Source organism: Phaenicophaeus curvirostris, chromosome 3, assembly GCF_032191515.1.
Source record: "Phaenicophaeus curvirostris isolate KB17595 chromosome 3, BPBGC_Pcur_1.0, whole genome shotgun sequence".
In the NCBI taxonomy this organism is placed as follows: domain Eukaryota; kingdom Metazoa; phylum Chordata; class Aves; order Cuculiformes; family Cuculidae; genus Phaenicophaeus; species Phaenicophaeus curvirostris.
The window spans coordinates 80,257,913-80,280,632 of record NC_091394.1 but is presented as its reverse complement, the minus strand read 5'-3'; the positions used below and the strand labels follow the sequence as shown (position 1 = coordinate 80,280,632).

General features: G+C 36.9%; 1 protein-coding gene across 2 annotated transcripts in view; it reads left to right on the top strand.

Moving 5' to 3' along the window:
* Positions 1-21,499, top strand: part of RSPO2 (R-spondin 2) — a 114,269-nt gene extending 92,770 nt beyond the window's left edge. Inside the window, exon 5 of one of the 2 annotated variants that reach the window (XM_069854550.1) lies at positions 20,177-21,499. In XM_069854550.1, the coding sequence (XP_069710651.1) occupies positions 20,177-20,286 (110 nt within the window). In that variant the 3' untranslated portion in view covers positions 20,287-21,499. The remainder of the gene's footprint in view (positions 1-20,176) is intronic. The other variant, XM_069854549.1, reaches the window with a different exon arrangement.
* Positions 21,500-22,720: the final 1,221 nt, after the last annotated feature.

Here is a 22,720-nt window from a genome sequence, read left to right as displayed (position 1 = left end):
AGAAATTCTTGACCATCTTCTCATTTATCTTACCCTTATAAAGGGATATAAAATCTCTCCTTGAAATCATGCCATAAGAACAGTCTTTCTTCCAGTCCTTTGGAGCTTCCAGTACTGGCTAAAAGTAAGAAGGGTAGAAGCATATGAAAATATTCAAATTGTGGTTAACAGATTGTGTTTTGTTTTGTATGATTATATTGTTATTGTACTGTGAATAATTGTGTTACTTGATATACAGCTATTTTTCTAAATGTCAAGATGTGTCTGGTAAAAAACCTTAAAACTTCATTTCAATGTTACTACAATAAATAAGTTTCAATGGAATAATGCAGTCTGGTGAAGAGAAATAGCTTTTGCACACACTGTGCATTTTTGTTGGGACATTCCTACTAGCTCTCTAACATAGCCAAAAAAACCTAATATGTTTTTCTAAGTCACTTGAGGGGGAAAAAAGTCTGATAATATTTCATAATATTCTTTTCAAATCTTATGCATAATTTGTCAGTCCTGTATTGAGACAAGATTTGTTATTCTTGTTTGAGGGAGCAACTCTGCACACAGGCTACTCGTACAAAGACAAAACCACCCTTGTGCAGGCGTTTGCATAGCACGTTTTGAATATAACAAATCCAGGTATACGTCAAACTGTAGTAGCTTTACCAAAAACTGAATTTTCAAAGTTGCTGAATTTAGCAGACATGCATAATGATATCAGTTTTCTACCCTCATGTAAAATAATTGCAATAGTTTATTTTAAAACTAACATACTAAATAAACTATTGCTTTATTTTGAGGGTGATTACAAAAAGCATCAATTAACATAAATACAGTGAAATGTCTACTTCTCATTCCCTTTCCCTTTGCCCTGATTACCAAGCTCCTAGCACATTTAAATATTATTTCTGAACGTCTCCAGCTCTCCTGCCTGGTTTCTTCTTCCTTCTGTCATTGACACAGTTCTCCATTTTTAACTATATTCCTCCCCACTTCCATGGTTTCCTTCTGCTTCCTATGCTTGCAGTTTATTGTTCTTAATAACCACAGGTTTCCACTCTGCATGCTCTCCTATTTACTCCTTAATGCTATAATTCACTCTTTCAATTTTGCAAGCTATCTTTCATTCTGTGTGAAATAAATGAATTGATGTAATTAATCTAGACTGATTATATCCTTTTTATCAGCCTACCAGATGATTTAGATATTTGGTGATGATTTACTAGGTAATCTAAGTAAATGGGATATATTTGTATAACCTTTTAAAAAAAAATCTCAATATATTGTGTTTGGGCCAGCAATGTGCCATTACAGCAAAGGCAGCTACTGGTGTCCTGGGCTGCATTAGGAGAAGTGTTGCTAGCAGATTGAGGGAGATTCTTCTGCTCTGTTCGGCATGGGGAAGGCCACACCTGGAGTGCTGTGTCCAACTGTGGGCTCCTCAGTACAAGAGAGACATGGATATACTGGAGAGAGTAGGGCAACAAAGATGATTAAGAGAACTGGAGAATATCTCCTATGAGGAAAAGCTGATAGAACTCGGGCTGTTCAGCTTGAAAAAGAGAAGACTTGGGGATCTTATTAATGTGCACAAATATCTGAAGGGAGAGTGCAAACAATGCAAGGCTAGTCTCTTTTCAGTGGTGCCCAGGGACAGGCCAAGAGGCAGCGGTGTCATGCACACTGAAGCACAGGAGTTTCCCTCTGAGTATCAAGAAAGAGTTTTTCACTGTGAAGGTGACCAAGCACTGGCACAGGTTGTCCAGGGAGGCTGTGGAACCTCTCACCTTGGAGATACTCAAAAGCCATCTGGCCATAGCAGAAAGAGGTAGGAAGTAGAAATTTTTATTATTAATTATATGGTCCTCCATTAGTAAAACAAGTGATACAGCATGTGGTTTGGTTCTATGAGGTTTAGAGCACCTGATGTTTTAGTCCAGATGTGGACATTGCCATACTGGGGAAGGGCAATTTATGTGACCAGCTGAGTGATGGGAGGCTGTGCACCTCACTGAAACATTGAAGGTGATTGTGTAGAATATTTGTAAAACCTGTGGAACACTAGAAAGAAAAGAGTTTAGTAAGAGCTTGCCTAAGATAAAGTAATGACAGAAAATTATCTGCAGCTTGTTTGATGTATCTGAAGGTAGACTATCAATCTTTGTTACACTGTGGATGCTCTTTCTTTACAACAGAGATATTGGCACCTTTTTTGTCTCTTTTTTGCTATCCTAAATTATACCCTCTATTTTACAGTCACTTTACTAATCTCTTTACCCACCAGCGTGTTCTGTGTGTAGTTTTTTACTGCAAAAGGCCCCGATGATTTACCTGCTTTATATTCAGCTGCACATCTGCAACAAAATGTTATCATTTACATTTGCAGGATAGTTAGCTGAGTAAACTTTTCTCAGAGCAGAATATTAACATATGCCTTTCACTTTTCTGACTTCATTTAAGGACAGGAAAAATAATTTTCTATTTCCTTCCCCCAAAATGGTAGAGCTCTTACTTCAGAGTGTTGCCTGATGTAGTTAGCTTATAAGAGGAAACCTTAACCAGCCTTTTTATCAGAAATTAGTGTCTCTGCATGCTTTCATCTCTTGTAACTGTTATTCTGGGCCTGTCTTTGCAAACTGTGAAACGAGAAGCCGTCTGGAAAAATATGTAGTTGCTTTCTATAGTAGTAAACGTAGGATAACTGAAATACAGGCCTTATGTGTCTGATTTGTAAGGCATTTAAATTAGAGGTGCACACATTTTTGGAAGATATTAATTTTCTGTATGACTACAGGATGCTGGAGGCTGGCATGGCAAAAGAGGTAAATTCATGCACTGTCATCAAGGAATGAACTTGATATGCAGGGCTGTAAAATAACAAATGTCTTTGTTTTAGCGTGGAAGCAATGTTAAGGTCAGCTGTAGCTTCACTCTTTCTTCCACTCTCTATTAGTCTTATCTGATACAGCAGTTCAGATTTTCCTTTACTGTTTCTTGTCTTTCATGTCTCAGGGAGTATGTGTGAGACCTGCAGGTTCAATGCCTGTCTTTTTCCCCTGATAAGCCTAGATTTCTTGCATTTTCAGTGTCATGCAAATTCTGCTATCCCTTCTGCGCAGAAGAAGTTTGGTGTGATCTATTATCAATTAAAAAAAAAAATAAGCCAAAATGTCATAGCTGCATGATCTTAACTGGCTTTGCAGGGTTAGGCTCATGAGGTGACAGAGAAGTTACTGAGTGGCAGAAGGACAGACAGGGGGGCTTTCACTTACAAGGGTCCTACCAGAAAATACGTTCCCCGGCAAAAACCTGTTAGCAAGCCCTTACACAGCAAGTGCATGTGTGTGACCATTTGTGTACATGTCCTATTCTGGTACTGTTACCAACACGTTAGTGTTTGGGCCACTGTTACAATAGAGGTTTTGGTGGATCCTTGCTTCACCCAGAACAGCCGCTTTCATGTTTTTGTATTCTGATATTTTTGTGTTCTGATGCTACCAACTGACTATATCAGCCCCTAACATTATGCGAATAGGCCTTTAAGGATTTGTGAAATTTGAGGGTCTGCACATTTGAAGGTCAAGACTTAAGGCCAGTATGGGACGAACGAAATTGTGCAAGCAATACTAACTTATAGCTGATCTGTTGTTCAAAGGCTTAATAATGTTCCCAAGCAGTAATTCTTGCATGTAAGAAGAGAATAAATCAGTTCTTCAAATAGGACCATATTTTCACTACCAGATGGAATTTCAGAACAGAAGCACTTATCAGAACAGTGGTTTTGAGAGATCAGGCCAGTTAATTTCTTCATTTTGTAAAATATGGATTGAAATCAATCCCATCTATTATAATTTAGACAAGAAAAAAAATCTATCTTCCTACTTCGTAACATATTGTATTATTCAGTGTTAGTTTTAGCCTCTGTTCTTGGCCTGTTCATAGATCTGCAGCCCATTATAGTGGCGCCTCTTAGAACAAATACTATGAAAGTTTTGCCAGTTTTTCTATGATAAACCATGTTTTCCAGGAATTCATACTTGATCATGAAAATTCCCTCACAATTGCGACTTGGCATGGAAAGTCTTGATTCACGTGGATTTCATCTGTATATTTATCCAGATTTTCAAAAATAAATCAGTCATCTAATTTATTAAGTCAGGAGTATTTCAAAATAATGTATTATTTAAAGATCATAGAATTGTATTTGTTGGAAACAAATAATATTATCATCACTTAAGCTAAATAGACACATTTCCTGACAATGAATAATTGCTTTGTTGCTTTTACCTCACAAATCACTCTTAAATGTGTCTGTGTGTTTTCTCTGTTTGTTGATCCATGGAGGAACTGGTAAGTAGTTGAAATGGTCACATTATTTTCAGTATTCTAGACTTATTGAAATGGCAAAGGTATTTTCTTTTGAAATGTTATCAGTATTCAATAGTCAAACTGCTTTGTGACTCTTACCTTGGATGTTTCCATAGTTCTGATAGAGAAAAACTAGAACACTGCCTCTTTCTACCTACCGATCCATATGATTGTGCAGATTTTATTTGTCTGCATAGACAGGGAAACCAGAGAAAAATGCCTATTCTGTCTTAAAAACATTTATTTTTGGCTACATATTAGTTCTTGTTACCTATTGAGGGGAAAGGGCTTTTTACACAGAAATTAACAGCAATGGAAATGACATGTCTGAAGCCTGTATGTGTGGAAAGACGTTTAAATAAGAATAGCTGGATAGCATTAGGAAGTAAGTAGTTATTCAGCTATGCAGAAGGAGACTGAAAGATGATAAGCATAACTGGAAGGAGAATAAATTCAAAGGGGATTTTGAAAGGAATCTCCTGAAGCCAGCAAATAAGAAGAAAATGTTACCTTCCAGTCTGAGTCAGAGAGAAGGAAAGTAGCTATAATAGTGGATTGATTGTGTCAACAGAGAAAATAAACAGTTGAGTGGGTATTTGTAACTAATTTGATAAGTTTGTCACACCCTAAATGATCCAGTTACCACTGACTATTAATCTTATAGGCCAGTTTAAATCAACACATGGAACAGATTGTGATGAAGGCACTAGCCAAGAAGTGAGTATTTGCTGACATGATGAAATAATTAGCATTCAGTAGAGATCAGCTATACTTCAATGTGAGAAGCTGATAATCACTTAGTTGAGCATAGTTCAAGTAAATACTTCCTTCCATCCTCCAAAACAGTATCAGCCCAGTCTGAGTATGTAGCCAAAGTTATACACTTGTATGTCTGGTTTTTAGGTCCATTTATTCCAGTCCAGGGGCTTATTATGTATCCATCTAAAATCAGAACTGTAAAAATTTTTTCAGCTTGAAAAACAACTGCTAATTTGAAATTAGTGAAGTCTAAAGAGTTTGGAGAAATGTTTCTTTAATCATGTCTTGATCTTCTGCAAAGAATGTACAGACAGGAAAGTACTGTTCTTGGGAGAAGTACCAGTTGGCACAAGTCTGAAACATGCTGGGAAATGTGCTAGTGTTTCAGTACTGCAAACCTGTGCTCCAGCTCTTTTTATTTTATTTATAAAATGTGGCCCTCACTGCTGGCCACCCCTTTAGAAAGGATTGTGGTTTGTGCTGCTGCACCCAGTGTACTGTACTGCAGGATGGCCTTTCTGTGATTGCCAGCTTCAATATCTACTGGTGGAAATACCTCTGCTAACAAAAAATTATTAGCATCAGACACTTCTAAGCACAAAAAAAAAAAATAGATCCTGAACAATTTCCATTATGCGATGTCTTTAAGCTAATACTGTCACAAAAATGATGAAGCCAAGATGTCATATCCATCAGAAACTCACTCAAAATACTCATAACAAAGTGGTGATGTGGAACAGGAATAGCGTATGCATTTCAATTTTTCATATGGTTAATTAAACCCATGGAATCATTCTATACATACTAAGGTTTTATTGGTATTAGAATAAAGAATTTCTTTTTTTAAAAAAAAACCCATGATAATTACTTCTCTCTGTGCTTCTAATCAACCGTCTTTGATGTACATCTGTTTAAGTACATCTCTAACTTCCAGTCAGGAAAAGCCTTTTATGGCAAGTAGTCTTTAAGCTACATGCTGTGTTTATTTCATATATTCTCTTTCCTTCTTAAAAAATCATTAACACATTTTTTCTTCAGCTTTATCAGTGAATATATGCTTTAATACATTTTATGCAGGAAAAAACTTAAGTTTTCAATTTAGTTTAGGCTGGTTGTTTAAACTGATGGTGGAGGTTAAAGTGTCATCTTTGTTGCAGATGTATATCAGAATAAGAAGAGAACTTAATTTTTCCACTCTGCATGTATTATTAGACACTACATTACACTCCTCCTTATACTATGTGATGCCAAGGCTGTATCCAGCTGCTGCATGTGTGAGGGGGGAAGACAGTCCTGTATGCTGCTGATAGCATCAGCAGCAGTAATCCGGCATAACAGAGATGGTGTAGACCATTCATTCCCCTAGCAAATCAATGTCTCTTACCTCTGGGAGGGGAAAACGGGTATCTTTGCTGTTGTTCTTCAGGTAGGTGCTAAATATGAAAAATACATGGTTTTAAATACAACATGTTCAAACACTGATGCACTTAGGGTTGAAATATGTACTTTTTGTTCAGCCTCTTAAGCATGTGAAAAAAGCTCATATAGATAAATTTATTGTCAAGGCCTTACTTCAGTTTAGTAAAATAATTTTAAAGTAAGTCTTTGTTCAATTTTTCATAGTTGATGAAGCCAGTATTGCCCCACTGTAGGTGCTCCTGCAGCTCTGCCAGAGAAAGGAGCAGGCACATGCTCCTCATCCAGCCCTGCACAGTCTGCAGGCTGGCATTCAGCACCTAGGGAGAGGTCTGAGCCTTCCTGCACACACAATTTTGTACTTCAGTGTATTAGCAATTGTTAATACAATAATTGTGCCTACAAAGCTGTGAGAGTGGTAATTGCCAGGTGGGCACTGAGGAACAGCTGTGACAAAAGTGTCCTCAGCTGCTCCATCTGAATGCAGATAAGGTGCATTCCCTGTAACTGCAGTAATACTGGTTGCATTCTGGAAATACACTCTGTTCAGGCTCTTTCTAGACATAAGCTTTCATGATGAAAGTGAATAAAGTCTAGGTTCTATTGCACTCACAGATCACATTTTGTTTTTTGCTTATGGCAGCTTCAGATGTAAAATTTGTTAGAGGCATATGGTTAAGTCCAGCCCCAGGTCAGGAGGTTTTTTCTGTTTGTTTTATCATATCATCAGCAGCTAAGTTTATCCAAATGGAATTCCTTTCAAAGTAAAATTTCTTTGTGTGAGGACTAAGCCTATATGTTGGCTATATAAGCTTTGGAAAGCTTCTGCACAGTCAGTTCCTCTTGGAGTAATATTTGCAGCTGTGGATATGAGCAAACGGAAGTGTCCCAGAAGTCATGGGCAGGACTAACTACCATACTTGAAAATGTTCAGACTTGGGAATTTTATAGCTCTATAAATGTTTTCTTATCTTTACCACAAAATTAAATTAAAGCACGTGCTGACTGGATGTCTAAGAAAAAAATGACAATGCTCTTAATATGGTTCTGTAAGCATTGCTATTTTTTCAATCAATTATATAAACATTTCTTTTTAAAAAGAAATATTCTGAGGATGGTAATGATAAGCAGTACTGGAGAGTGGACCTAAAGAAAAATCCAAGTTGCTTTGTAAAGCATTCCTGTTCAAACAGAATTATTTTTCATTAGTTGAATGTAAAGTTATCCTGGAGGATCAAAGAGTTACAGAACTGGGAATGCAGACCTGCAGGATGAGGAATCTCAGAAAAAAACCAAATTCATGAGTCCAATACAATGTAGAGAGAAAAATTTCAAATGCAATTTTTGGCTATATAACTTCGGTAATCGGGAAAAAGTACAATAAATCAATTTTATCCTATGTATGAGCAGAACTCATCCTGTCTGAGCTGCATATCTTGTAGAAGATACTGGAAAACTGAACAGAAAATTCAGTTGGAAAATGTGCAAATAAGAGTAAAAAAGCTTTATTTGAGGGCTATGAAATGAGCTTTAAAGAAAGGTGCACAAAAACTGCCATATGTTTGACTTCTCAGGAAGATGATGAACAGAGAATTATCTACAGTGCATAAAGGGAAAAGTCTGATCTAGGACAGAAAGATATAATGAGAAGTAATAGCTGGATATTAAAATTTAAGTAAGGAATTGGGCAATATTCTTAGTGGTGGAATGATTAACTGCTGGGACAATTACCAGAGGAAGTGGTGGATCCTCCGTCTCCTCTTGTCTTCAGATCTAGACCGGATGCATTTCCCCAACAAATTATTAGCCTCAACAGCATATGAGAATAATGTTTGATTTCTCATGTTTACATATGAGATCTTAGTAGAGGTTCTCTTGACCTCACTTCTCACATGCAATCACTACATCATATGTTTTAAGGAACAAAACATATTTTCAGTTCCATTATTAGAAAGTGCAAGCATTCTTAGAGACATGCATAATCTAATATCCCTATATAAATATTTATTATTTAAGCTACAGACTTTGTAAAGGTATGGAGGTTTGAGTTAATATTGATGCAGTGAACTTCAGATAACAACAGATTCAAGTGGCTTCAAGGTAAACAAGACACTTAACTTATTGAGTCTAACAATAAACTTTGAGAAATCGCAGCTTATTTGGCTTGTTGTTTGTCCTTACTATGCTCCCATGTGCATCTGCAATAAAATTTAATATAGGATAATTTATATCTAATGCTGCTCTTACATGTGGACATGAATTTATATGGAACTGTTGTAGAGCATAATTTAAAGAAAGTACAACATAAATTGTTTATTTTTGTGTGAATTTCTCTTCTAAGTAACCCTAACTTTGAAACCACCTCATTTATTTCCTTCAAATGCGCCTCTCATTTAAAAATCTCCAAGCATATCAGATTGAATTTTCTGCTTTTTGTTGTTTTACATTAAATTCTGATTAACAACGACAACAAAAACAGGGGGAGCAGGGAGAACCTTTCAATAACTCAACATCTGCAACACACAAAAAATTATACTAAATATTTTACAACCTATACACTGAAACCCACTAACTGTCATACTTTTAAAGGCTCACAATACCTTGAGCAAAATTATTTTTCCAAGGAGCAAGAATTTCATGAGTGGTATAAACCAGTTCAGAACCTTAGGGGCTAAAGAAGGTAGGTGGTCCCATGGTCTGTTTATCCATTATTTTAGAGAAAGCCTACAAGAAATAGTTTTAAGCTCACTTTATCTTTGCTCCTTGATCCTAATTTACTTTCTCCTGTCCTCAGCCAGTTAATGTGCAAGTTTAGTTAACACTAAAGTTCAGTCAACACTTCACAGCAATGTGGGGACATTTAAAGAGGTTGCCGGACTTTTTTTTTATTTTTTTTTCTGTGGGGATGTGGGTGCAAAGTTTTTCCTGTTGCAAAAATTATGCAGCAGTTGGATAAGCATTGCTCAAATGCTCACAAGAAATTCCTGGAGGAAGTTTGAAGGAAATTGGTTCAGTAGTTTTAAATTAATAATGAATGTTTTTACAGTTTCATGGTCTGGAGTTTAAGGTGGCCCCCACAGACACTGTCCATGTGCCAGAAACACAGACAGGCTAGGAGATGGGTTACAATAAAGTTCTAGGCATATGGTGTGTGAAAATGAAAATAGACTTAACAGTACTTCTTTATGAAATAAAATAAGCAATAACTGAAATAGCTGATGGTCGTAGAACTTCTCTTTCTTTCACATTCCAGGCCAAATCTGTCAGGCAGCTTGGAACAGTCAGTGTCTGGTATTTTAGTCTGAATAAATCTGCCTGAAAATCAAGGAGTTACACACTGTGAATGTGCTGATAAACGTACAGTAGTTGTATACCTTTTTGAAATACCAATTTTGAGGTGGGAAGGGAACTGATTTTTTTCCCTGGAGTGCTGAAACTCGCCCTTTAGTTCAGCTATTCCTTTCTATTTTTTCTCCATGGCTTGTTTGCAGCAGAAAAAAGTAGCATCAACATCCTGAGACAGCTGTGCTGCAGTTTGGAGGCCACAGGCTTGGGCTGTGAGACCATGTTATGGAGGGACCATCATCCTGATGCCTTTTTGCTTTCTTGCAGAACTCCTCATACACTCTTGTTTCAAGGATAAAATCCCAGTTTCAAAAGCTGGTCCAAGTCATAGTTAACAGAACCCAGTCAGGTGATTTTATGTTCGTAACTTCATTGTGGAAAAAAAAAATAGTTTTTTCTTTAATGCCGTGGGTAATAAAGCAGTTTCTAAAGTTGAGATGGTGGTTTGATGACACTAGTACAAGCTTTAACAAGCTAAAGTGCCATATTGGATACTGTATGAATAATTTTTTTATAAATGACTGTGGTATTGATTTTAATATCTATGAAAAACTGGTTTGTGACACTAGTGAATTTTTGGGGATATTCTCTAACACTGTTTAATTTAGTACTGCAGGGGGAGCATTACTAAGGAGAAGTCTGTGGCCATTGTGTATGGAATGTATAGGGAAAGGGAAGTCCCGAAAGGTAAATTTAAATTATTAGGTAAAAGAGTGTGTTGCACTGGGTCAGCAGAGGGGAAATATAAGAAAAGATGATGTCCTAACAAGAAGGCTGAGACAGCAATTCCATCATGGCCGTAGTACAGAGAGTAAAAGCTAGAAGTGATGAAGTGAAGTTCTAATTGTGCTTCGTCTCACTGCTCCAGAAAATGGTCTGAGGAGTAGGAGAAGTGTACACAGTACACACTGATGAAGTTACAGATGAAGAGAGAGATGAACCTACCAAATTTAGGTAGGCATTATGAATGCCTTCTGTTTCAGTATCTTCTGGAGTATAAACCAAATGAATATCAGTGAGCAATGCAGATACAGCAGTTAGTCTAGTAGACCACTCTTGATGGGCAGATTGAGGTACTAATTTTACATCATATTATTTGAAATTCCTCCTGGGCAGTACTTTATTCAGTCATCAATTTAGCACTGAAAATTGACTGAAATTCAATAGGGTTAGCTGGGTGTTACTTGAAGAGTGGCTGAAGTGATAATTAAAACTACTTTTCGAGCTGTTTCATTTAGAAAAAAGGAAAAAAAGAAAAAAGGAAAACATCTTGGAACAAAATTTTTCTTGACCAGAATCCCTAAAAGGAATTAAAAAAGACAAACCCTTCAAAACTAAGTAGTATTTCACAGAAGAAAAATATCTTTTTTAAAAATAATATCAGCTTTTCAGTATGTTTTCTCTTTCTTTATGCAAGAAACCCTTAATTGGAAAAACAGCAATTTACAGCATAAAATTAAGCCTTGTAGGTACCATAAATACATGTTGTCTCAATAGAATTTTTCTATTATCTATATGATGAAATAAATTTGAAGTTCATTAGATTAGCTAGAAAAAAAGAAAAATGGAAGAAAACCAATCTATTGTGAAATACTGGACAGAGGGAGTTTTAAGACAGATTAGTGTCCAATCAAACCTAGAGAAGTTCAAAGCCAATTAGTTGTTAGCTATAATTGTTGCCTATATATTTAAAATATATTTGCACATGTGTGTGGACTCTTGACTGTGAATAAATACTTTTTTATTACTTTGAAATTTGCTTTATTGCATTGTGAAAGGAAGTAAAACAAACAAACCCAAACCTTTCATTAGAAATATTTTGCTTGGCTGTGCTTGCAAAACATCAGATCTGACATGGTGTTGACTAAGATAAGAACAGTGAGTACCCTGCAGGCAACTGATGTTCATATTTGAATTCTGAGCTAAATCTACATTAGATAAACATTTTGGCTGCATTGAAGACCCACATTTTTCACACAGCTGTGCCTGAAAGGAGGAATGGACCCAGCTTTTAAAGTTCTATACCATTCAGTTAAACATAGGTTTTCCATCAGAGTTTTCTGAGAGTTTCCATGTCACCTTGAATTTCATAGTTTTCCTCTTCCCCTGCCGTGCTTTCTTACACTTTCTTCTCTGAATCTGTATGTGTAAATTTTAATTTTTTTCACTTTTAATATTCATTAATGAATAGAATGACTTCTGTTCCAGACAGAGAAATGGGTATGTCTACAAAGAAAAATATGTATTTGAAATAATGGAATCGGAGACCAGTTTTCAGTTAGTATGTCACTGCCATCTACCGTACACACTGGAAAACTGCACTGTGGGAAAAGCATTGCATTTCAGTGATGTAAGATGACTCTTTTCCCACAGAATTTGCCTTAAAGTTGAGGAAAAATCCACTGAATTCTCAGTAGGCTGTTGCGTGTAAATTCATACTTCGTGGAGGAACCAGTATTTCTTAAACAGATGTCAGTGCCTGATGATACTAAATATTGTCCAGAAGGAAAGAAAATCAGATTTTAGTTTTCCTTAGATACATTTTATTCAGGCCATATAAAAAGTAGATGTGTACTTTGGGAGGAAAAGCTTTTTCTTACCCTAAATAGTAAAGCCTTTAATTTTTCAGTGGATGTGTCAAAACAAGAAAAGCTAGTAGGATTAAGATATAGAACCTTGGGGTAGTTTGGTATTTCTTTTAGTTGAGGAATTATTCTTTGATTCTTTTAAATTAGCTTTCATCTCAATAGCTGATGTCTGATGTTATTATAAAAACACCAAGTATGTGCAGTCTTAAGTATTTGTTGGGATATAATAATTTACCCAAAATGATGAAATTATTAAGTTGAAAATAAAATATCAGGAGTCTGTCTGTCAGGAGTTGAGTAAGATGTCACACAAGTTAGCTCTGCACTACTAATGCTTTTGTAAAGATGTGTGCAGAAATTGCAAGGTTTACTCAAGAAAGAAATTTCCCAGATTTTCATCAAGGAAGTTGACATCAAGTAGACAAGAATGTGTCTAAAACAACAAACTCTGCATTTTACATAAGGGAACTAATTTTCTTAGTCTATAGTTGTTATAGATTTATTAATTTCAGTAGAGTGGGAATACATATAATTTATACCGTAAGATATTAGTATTGCATCAAAAAGTACAAAAGACCAGTAAGCTTGCAAGTACTTCAAAGCTGAAGAAATGCCTTCATTTGCTCTTTCTTTGTATTCTTATTTAGTTCAAAGGCCTCATTTGCACAACGTTTTTTCAACCCTTGCAAATGAAGAATGATAAAATAATCCATGATTTTTCTGTGTTCTTGTGTGTTAACCGTATTTCAGGGCTTTGCAAACATGAGTTAACCTGCCTTTACAAATTCTCTTATTTGGGGATTTTCAATGAATTTGTGGGCAACTGACATTCTGTATATGATTGTAGCATCCTTTCTGTTGTCTTCAGAATCAAATGTGTCTGTGCAGGACTTCTTCAAATGTCATCAGAGATTCATCCAGGAAAACAATGAAGTGGTTCTGACACTTGACACTTTCAGTCTCATCTCCTCAACTTTCTCATTTCTTTTCCTATGTCACGATCCAAGTCCAATCTCTTTCAATCTCCGTTCAAGAAATGCTATATTAGTGTGGCTGATTTCTGCCAAGTCATATTCCTCTGGTAGCGCACATTCAGCATAGCCAATTTCAGCCTAAATTTGATTGTATTAAAAAAAGCATCTGCATTAGGAAAGCAGTCATGGATTTGGTAGCAGGTGACATTGGCAGTGATGTCTGCAGCGTGCAGTTTGCTCATTGATCAAATCTCTTTGTGTTCTCTTTCTGTAGGCCACTTGTCAGCACTGCTTTGTAAACCACACTTTAGGAAGAGATTGACTTTGTAGCAGTAGAGGAATATTTTCTGTCATTGGCTGCATGTTTGTTTCCTAACAATTTGTGCATTTCTCTGGCAGTTCCAATATCCAATAGTTTTAGCCTGACTGAAAGCCCCTGGAAATAAATAACCTCTGGGGAATACTTTCTGGATTGAATCCCTTGTTTGCTTTGTTCTTGGGCTTTTACAGTTGCTGTTTATGTGTACTTTGGTGTGTGCTGCAAGTGGGGAGTAAGCAATGAACCATACACAGGTTTGTGCAGGACAGTTGTCCTGCCAGAGAGGGCTTCTCTGGAAGCTCACGTCTGCCATCTTTTGTCTTGATTTGATCTGACTGGTAATCATCAAGTATGTCTATCATCTTTCCACTGCTTTCATTACTTCCCCTGGTGCCTTCCATCTTTCAGTGATACTACTTTGAATGTAATAACTTTTCTAGCTTATCATGTAGAGAAGATGCTGCCCCACATGAGGTGTATGACAGAATGATGTTTAAGTACTCAACATTTGGCTCCTAAAAGAACAAATGGAAGGGAAGAAAAGATCAAAAGGTGTATTTAGCAAGGTCTGCCATTATCCCAGGACAGCACTGTACCTTTGCTGCCAGCAGTTTAAGTTCTGCATTTGAAAATCCAGGGAAGGAAGTGGACAGACATTTTTAAGTCCCATTATTAAGCCATTCTCAACACAAGAGAAAAATGTGTTAAATAAATAATAGAGTGTTTCAAATTTTGATATCTCTAAAATAAAATTTTTGATATGAAAATGCTGAAAGTCTGTGAGAGAATCACACTGAAGTAAAGCAGCAGGTAGTTGTTGCTTTTTTTTTAATTAAATTTCTTAATTTTAAATTCTTGCTGCCCTCATGTGGATGTATACTGCATTTTCTCTGTCTGATGAAACTAACGATGGACGTATTTTTTTAGAAGAGCAGTGCATACAACAGTATTTTTACAGCAGATGAAGGACAATTCTTATATTGAACTGATGCTGTCCCTCTGAGCTAAGAACCTTGAGCAATGTGCCGGGGCGCCCCTGTGAATACATTTACTGCATCTTAGTTCTGAAGAACCAGGAGTGCCCTGAGTCTTAGAAATCTACTGGCCAAACTGTCAGCCTTTGCAGACGATAGAAGGTGATGTATATCCTGAATTGAGCAGCTGAGTTCATTCGGAAGGAACATGCAATATTTCCAAACTTTTCAGCTCAGGTTATGAGACAAACCAGAGAACTGAGCACAAGCCTCTAAGATACCAGCATGCAGCAGCTGTAGGAGCAACACTGATAAAATGGTACAAAATCAACAGAAAGGAAGGAAAATGATCCAGCATGAGCCAAGTTACATAATTGTTTTCATAGCTGTTACTCGATGGTGTATGTAAAATTGCTGTGTATAGTGGAATTAATAAAGTTTTTTAGGAATTCATGTTGAAATTGCATTATACATATGTGTTATCATACCATTACCTATGTGTTAACATATCATTAGAAGTTGTGGTACATTGTTAGCTAACAACAATATTTCATTGAGTAGCTTATTAGTTGCTCATTTACCCTCCAGAACCAAGTGATCCAAGACCAAGTTTAATGGATAACACCATAAAGATACTAACCACTGGGATAAGATCTGTGACTAGTGGTGGTCCGTGACTAATGGTGTCCCTCAGGGGTCCATGTTTAATATCTTCATCAATGATATTGACAATGAGATTGAGCACACCCTCAGCAAGTTTGCAGATGACACCAAGCTGAGTGGTGTAGTTGCCACACTGGAAGGATGGGATGTCATCCAGAGGGACCTGGACAGGCTGGAGAAGTGGGGCTGTGAGAACCTCATGAGGTTCAACAGGGCCAAGTGCAAGGTCCGACACCTGGGTTGGGGCAATCCCCAATTTCAGTACACAATGAGGGGTGAGGTAATTGACAGCTGGCCTGCAGAGGAGGACTTGGGGGTGCTGGTCGATGAGAAGCTCGGTATGAGCTGGCAGTGTGGGCTCGCAGCCCAGAAGGCCAACCTGCATCAAAAGTGTGGCTGGCAGGTCGAGGGAAGTGATTCTGCCCCTCTGTTCCTCTCTTGTGAGACCTCATCTGGAATACTGTGTCCAGTTCTGGAATCCTCAACAGAAGAAGGATATGGAGCTGTTGGAACGGGTCCAGAGGAGGGCTGCAAAGATGATCTGAGGGCTGGAGCACCTCCCATACGAGGACAGGCTGAGAGAGTTGGGGTTGTTCGGCCTGGAGAAGAGCAGGTTCCAACGAGATCTTATAACGACCTTCGAGTACCTGAAAGGAGCCTACAAGAAAGCTGGAGAGATACTATTTATAAAGGCTTGTGGTCATAGGACAAGGGGGAACGGGTATAAACTGGAGAAGGGTAGATTTAGATTAGACATTAGAAAGAACTTCTTTACCACGAGAGTAGTGAGACATTGGAACAGCTTACCAAGGGAGATTGTGGAAGCTCCATCCCTAGAGGTTTTTAAGGCCAGATTGGATGGGGTCTTGGGCAACCTGATCTAGTGGGATGTCCCTGCCCGTGGCAGGGGAATGGGAACTAGATGATCTTTGAGGTCCCTTCCAACGCTAACTAGTCTATGATTCTATGAAGATACTTAGAAAATGAGGACTCAATGATCATTTATAAAGCAAATAACAAAACTGAATTTTATAGTACTGTAATAAAGTGTTTGAATAAATGGCTTTGCTAATCTTGCTTCTGTAAAATAATCTGTGCAGAATGATATATAAGCTTTTAATGCTTTTATTTGCTAGATAATTCAAGACTGAATCCAGCTAAGTTTCAGATCTTAAGCTCTATACATTTCAGTGTATACATATGACTTGAGAGAGTATTAAGCAAATTCTGTAAATCATGTTCAGAGCTGACAATAAAAACTGAGGAGCTCCTTTTAAGAAAGTTAGAGATAAAAAATGCTTTTCAAGGAAAAGTTAGTTAGCTAGTTAGTATGCAACAGAAAATGCAACTAAAATAAAAAATAGGAATACAGTAATGTGAACAGTACTCAGATATCCTACTCTTTAAATGAATTATTTGTATTTACTCCCATTGTTGTTAACACCAAAGGCTTTCAAAAATAGATTGTAGATGAGATCTGATGTAGAGTCCTGTACGATTTTCTCACTAAGGTACTATTTCTGATCATGTGAGGTTTATAAGCTTAGTGGATGAGACTTGACTTAAAATCAAGGATATTGTCAGTTTCTGTCCTGTGCTGTAATACTATAGACTGTTACTGACAACACTAAAATCCTCATAGAGAGAAAGAGTCCTTTTGCTCTCCCTCCTCATTTGCAGCATCCAGGAATTGCTTTCTTTATGCAATAGCAAGTTCTGGACTGCAATGCCACACTGCTAAAAATTCAGTCCTTTTCTACTGCACCAGCAAAGGCAAGCACGGCAGATCCCTGCTGCTTCAGATGGAGAGAGGGACTTGTGGCCAGGGCTCTTGCTCTCAGGAGCAGTGAGCTTAAAGAGACATAGGTGATACTGTGCATGGGTTCCTGTGGATGAGGTTCTCCACACCTTACTCACAACACAAAGTGGAGGGAGTCATTGCCATGTGGACCCTGAGGGAGTACTTCCTCCATCAGTCTCCTTGCCCCACCATCCATATCATAAACATCATGGTCTTCAAAAGATATCTGTAGCAAGATATTAAGAAATTACTTCTGTTCACTGTGCTTCTGCTGACAAAATAAGCAGTGTAATTGAAATCTATATTTAATAAAGGTTCTCCTGTGTGGGGGCTTCAGCAGCATACTTTGTTTGAACTCTATATTCACTTTTTTCTTGCTAATCTCATTTGCATTCTAGTAACAATGTGGGAACCAATGCTTAGCCAAGAGCTACCTTTTATGCTTGGTTTTCTGGTCAACATGACATATGGAATCTGGGACTCAACATCACCAGACGTGAATTTTCTCTATGCGGTCTAATATTGCCCTGAAAAGAATGAAACTTACTCTGTACAACAGCACTTGGAAGCACAGTGAGCTGCCAGCAAGCTCACTAACAGGAGAACAAGTTATCAGGTATCAATGGCTTGGTAGTACTGCCTCTGTTGAGTTGCTACTCCATGACACGTGTAAATGAAGGTGTGCTGTGGGGCAAAAGCAGGTATGGGATGATTCTATGATCAGAAGCACTGTAATGTGTTTGTTGCACAATGACATCAATTAACTGAAATCTAGTTCTGTTAATTTTTATTTTAAGGATGTTGTGTGGGGAGCATGCTGGCAATTTGATTTGATGCTTGAGTTACAAGAGCTACTTTGTAAGGCTTAGGCAGGGTTATTGGGTGGGTTGTCATTTTATCTGGGCATCTCAAATTTTTCAGAGGGAAAATAGTAGGATCTTTCACTGCCTTAAATTTACAGTAAACTTCTGCCCTAGTTCTCTAGAGGAGGTTATAGATAAAACCAGATGAGGCACTGACTAGAGTTTATGTTTCTTTTACTAATTGATCTGTACAGTGAAAAAGTTCAGAAAGTAAGATCACTGAGCAAACAGGATAGCAAAACTCCAATAAACGTCTGATAGATTCCGCTGGTCTTCTGAGAATCAATTGACCAGCAGCACTGGTCCCCCATTTCAAATTGTTTCCCCTAACCTACTCCTTCCTTAAAATGTCTTTCAAGGATTTGGGTTAAAAAAACTCGGAATATTTAAAGTGCAAGTTAGAATACAGTTCTGAAGTATACATTCATCCATATTCTGATGCCTTACAATATATCAAATAGTACAATCATGTAATAAAATTTTGATATTGAAATTTCTATAATTCAAGCCATCTTGTTTTAATAAAACTTTGTGTCAAGTATTCCTTCCCTCTGACCTCATTAGGTGTGCCTAGTCTTTGGATATAGTGTTACTAAAGAGTTTTAACTTAAAAGCTCCTTTGATTAATGATTGGTTGGACTGAGGTTTTTACTGTGTAGGATTAACTAGATTTAAACATGGCAAAATGCCATAGTAGCATTAATGCCAGACTTTAATGAGAAGCAGAAGTAAACTTCAGGGACCCTTATGATTTTAATGTGGACTAAACTCATGTGCTTATTACCTTGATGTCCTGTCCTATTTATATACAAGTATTCCAATAATTCCCTGAGAATAGTAGCCTAGACAGCATATTACAAATATGTAATCTTAAATATATAATCTATATTTTTAATGAATCATAAATTTTTATAATTTTAGAATCAGATTTATCCAGTGTTATTAACAAATAAAGAAAACAATTTCATACTTGTTTGACCTCGTTAATGAAGAAACAATATGGGAGTAAGACAAAGCCAGACTGGCAAACATTTCTCCCAATTAATAATGTACTGACAACATGGATGAAAAATGCATTTTCACTTTTTTTGGTCATCTGCTACTTGAATTTTCTTTTACTGTCTTCTTAAGTTCATTTAGTTTTCCTGAAAGTTTACAAAGTTGGTACCTGTAGAGATTAATAACCTTATTTTTTACCATTTATCACATATTTCTTTATATGATACTGCCAAGAAAACCCAGACAGTTCTCACTCCAGACAGAATTTGGTCATCTCCTTAAATCCTGCTAGACTTGATAGGATTTAAGCGTATAATTAAAAGATAATGCATTGCTGAATGAGGGCCTTTGTATCTAGCATGTTTTCAGTCTGTGGTATCTTTGCTGAGATAGTCAAAGGGCACTGATTTATTATCAGAGCTGAACAAGAAAAGACTTACCCACCCCAGTGGCCTGAGAATTCTTCCTGATTTCTGGTTCTAGTTGTTTTTAAGTGAACTTCCAATAGTAAGATGTGTGTAATGAAATAATTTTTTTTCCGCACAATAATATGCTGTGAGAATTAGGCACAGTGTACTAATAAGCAATAACAACAGTTCTCTGCAGAGGCGACACTGTTTCTGCTAAAGCGTGTAGAACCAAATCCAAACAAATACTTGGGCTGAAATGCCTGATTTCTCGTTGAAATCACAGATATATTGGACTTGACTTAAACAGGATTACTCACTCAAGCAAATTTATGCAAGGGGCTAAGGCATATGTCCAGCTTTCAGTGAATTAGGAGTCTACATACTCGTGTGGCTCTGGGCCCCAAGCACTTGCATAACATTTCTTGTGTGAGTTACCCTGATGAAAGTGAGACCTACATCAAAATGGTTACTCATAACAGCAAAAATTGTGCTTGTGACAAGTGATGACAGTCAAGGATCCCGCTTCCTTTCTTACCACATTAAAAATCTCTGTTTTCAGTGATGACCAAAGCTTATTGGCCAGCATTACCTTTGCAGTACCCATCAATAATTTCTGTGCCACTGAGTTTTTTTGACAACAATCTACTATTACTTCTGTATTCTTTACTTAATTGATTAATTGATATTGTTTTTTTATTTTTAGGAAGAAGACCAACAAAAACAAAGGACAAGAAAAAGAAGAAAAAGAATTTGATGGAAAGGGCTCAGAAACAGCACAGCATCTTTTTAGCAACAGATAAAACAAGCCAGTAAAGACTTGGTTTTCTTTAATATATTTTTTTTGCGAAGTGCACAAAAGCTGCTATATGTTCCTGCCCCTGAATGCACTACGATTCAGCTGCTTCGACAGTATTGGTGGCAAATAACTTGTGAAATAAAGCCCACAAGCTTGTTTGTTTTATTTATATATTTTTTTATTTTATTTTTTTTCCTCTGATGTTTGACCTGAAGACGTCAAGGTCAGAAGCACACTGGGTTGAATCAGTGGAAGTGGTGCTGAAGTGTGTCAAAGATTTTGCTCTGAGTGCCTGGTCAATGTGTTGACACAGAAGGGAAGCAGGAAAGGAACCTGTGTGTCACCATTAGGCGGACTTGTGCATATTTAAATAAAAAAGGAAGTTTTGGAGTTGTAGGTACTATTGCATTTATGGCCTTTGTTTCCTATATTTGTACATTTAAAGAGTAAATGGGTAGGATTTACCTACTTAGTGTTGATGTATATTGTTCTCAGCACCTGCTACATTGAAACAGTTGTATAATTACACTGCTATAAGAAAATATACCACAGGAATTACTGCTTAGACTTACAGAAGCACAACAGTTCCTATGTGTACATATTACTCTGTCTACCTATAAATGAACATATTTACTGTACATCTATGCATTTTTATGTATGATACTTTACACATGTTTAAAGCTATGTCCTGTCGGTTCTAGTAATATTCGTTAAAATAATCCAGTAAATGTTTACTTTCTACTACGTTTTAAGTATCTTCTCATATTTCTCAATATTTACAAACTGGATTTTTTTCTTGTTTGTAAAGCACATTCAGATGGCTAAACTACCTTATACTGACCTTCACAGTGCAGCATCAGCTCTGAAGAATACTTGACAGATTAGTAAACCGCAAGTCTTTTCTGGTATTCTATCTCAGCCCTGGTGTATTCTGTCTCAGAAAAAGAAGTGTAACTTTTGTAAGACAAGGCATAGTGATGGATGTTTTGAGTGACAGGAGAGAAATTATATGGAAAGTTCTTGGTATCTAGATTGTATGTGTAGGTTTTTTCCAATGTAATGTACAATATTTTATTTCTGCTAGTCCCGATCTGGTCAGATGCAGCAAACAAATACCTGAACAGGGAAGAAATAAAGAAGAAAGCTATATAAATTTAGTCATTCAAAATTATAGCAAGCCCCCATCAATGTCCCAGTGTTATTATATTACAAGTTATCTGTAGAAGTTTAGCAAATTTCATCTGCATCTGGTGTTTTTTTTGAAGGTTTTTAGGGAAAGGTAGAGGGAACTTTCTGTGTAGGAACTTTCTGTAGGAATTAAAGTGGCTCAGGATGTGTAATTTGGTAATCTAGTATTATTTGGCTTCCATTCAAGATTTTTTAGTATCTGCTGGGGAAAGCCCACACTAAAACGGCTGTCATTTTTGCTTTTACATGGAGAAGTTGTTCAAGCTGTAGGGCTAAAACTTGCATATGACTTACACAAAGCAAGGAAAAGGTAAAACAGGCCCCATACCCCTATTTTGACCTACGCTTCAGAAAAATCCCACAGATCTCAGTTTTAGTTTTAAGAGTTACATACCTTACAAAGAAATTAGGGAAATAAAACATCTATAAGCACAAATATATCCATATTTAGGTAGGGCAAGTGTTGCTACAAAAATGTGCATTTGTTAGGCACATATGAATGTTCCATGAAAGCACTTATGGACTTCAACTTAACCATGATGTTTTCACCATCTTTCATTGATTGTTTTCATCTTGGGCTGCTATTTTGGACATATTTTCTCACTCAAAAAAAGAAAAGGACAATAAAAACCATAGCTTCCTGTTTGCTTACTGGTTATCAAATTTGGCTGTAAGTGGAGTGAATGCACCCATACAATCCTTTTAGTAGTGGTTACAAATATTGTATTAGGCATGTCATGGAAAGAATGCTACAAAAATACAATAAAATGATGTCACAAGCCTTGAGTAAAACATTTTTGGTCCTTTTTTATACAAAGACTATATTCCTTCAGAATAGCATACACAGAAGAATTGGAGAAGGTGTGTGCATGCAGATTTTCTCCCACTGAGGTGGAAAACATTTTTCAAACAGCTATTTTGTTGAACATATTTGAAACATGTTTGAAAAGACCACGTACATTAGATATACATTGATTTCTCTTGTTTGAGTCACTGTCATATTCAGAGTTTCCTTGAGAGTGTAACTATAAGAATCTTACCCCTAAGTAGCAGGTGCTCTGATATATAATTTCTTCTTTGTCCTAGACATCTCTTTTTATCCTGCCTTTGCATGATGGATTCTATCAATGTATATTCATAGCACTTGGGTTTTTGTAGGATCAGACTTCTTCTGGGGTTAGAAAAGACCATTCCTTGGACATTAAGAAAATGTTCTTCGCTGAGAGGGTGGTCAGTCACTGGAACAGTCTCCTCAGGAAAGCA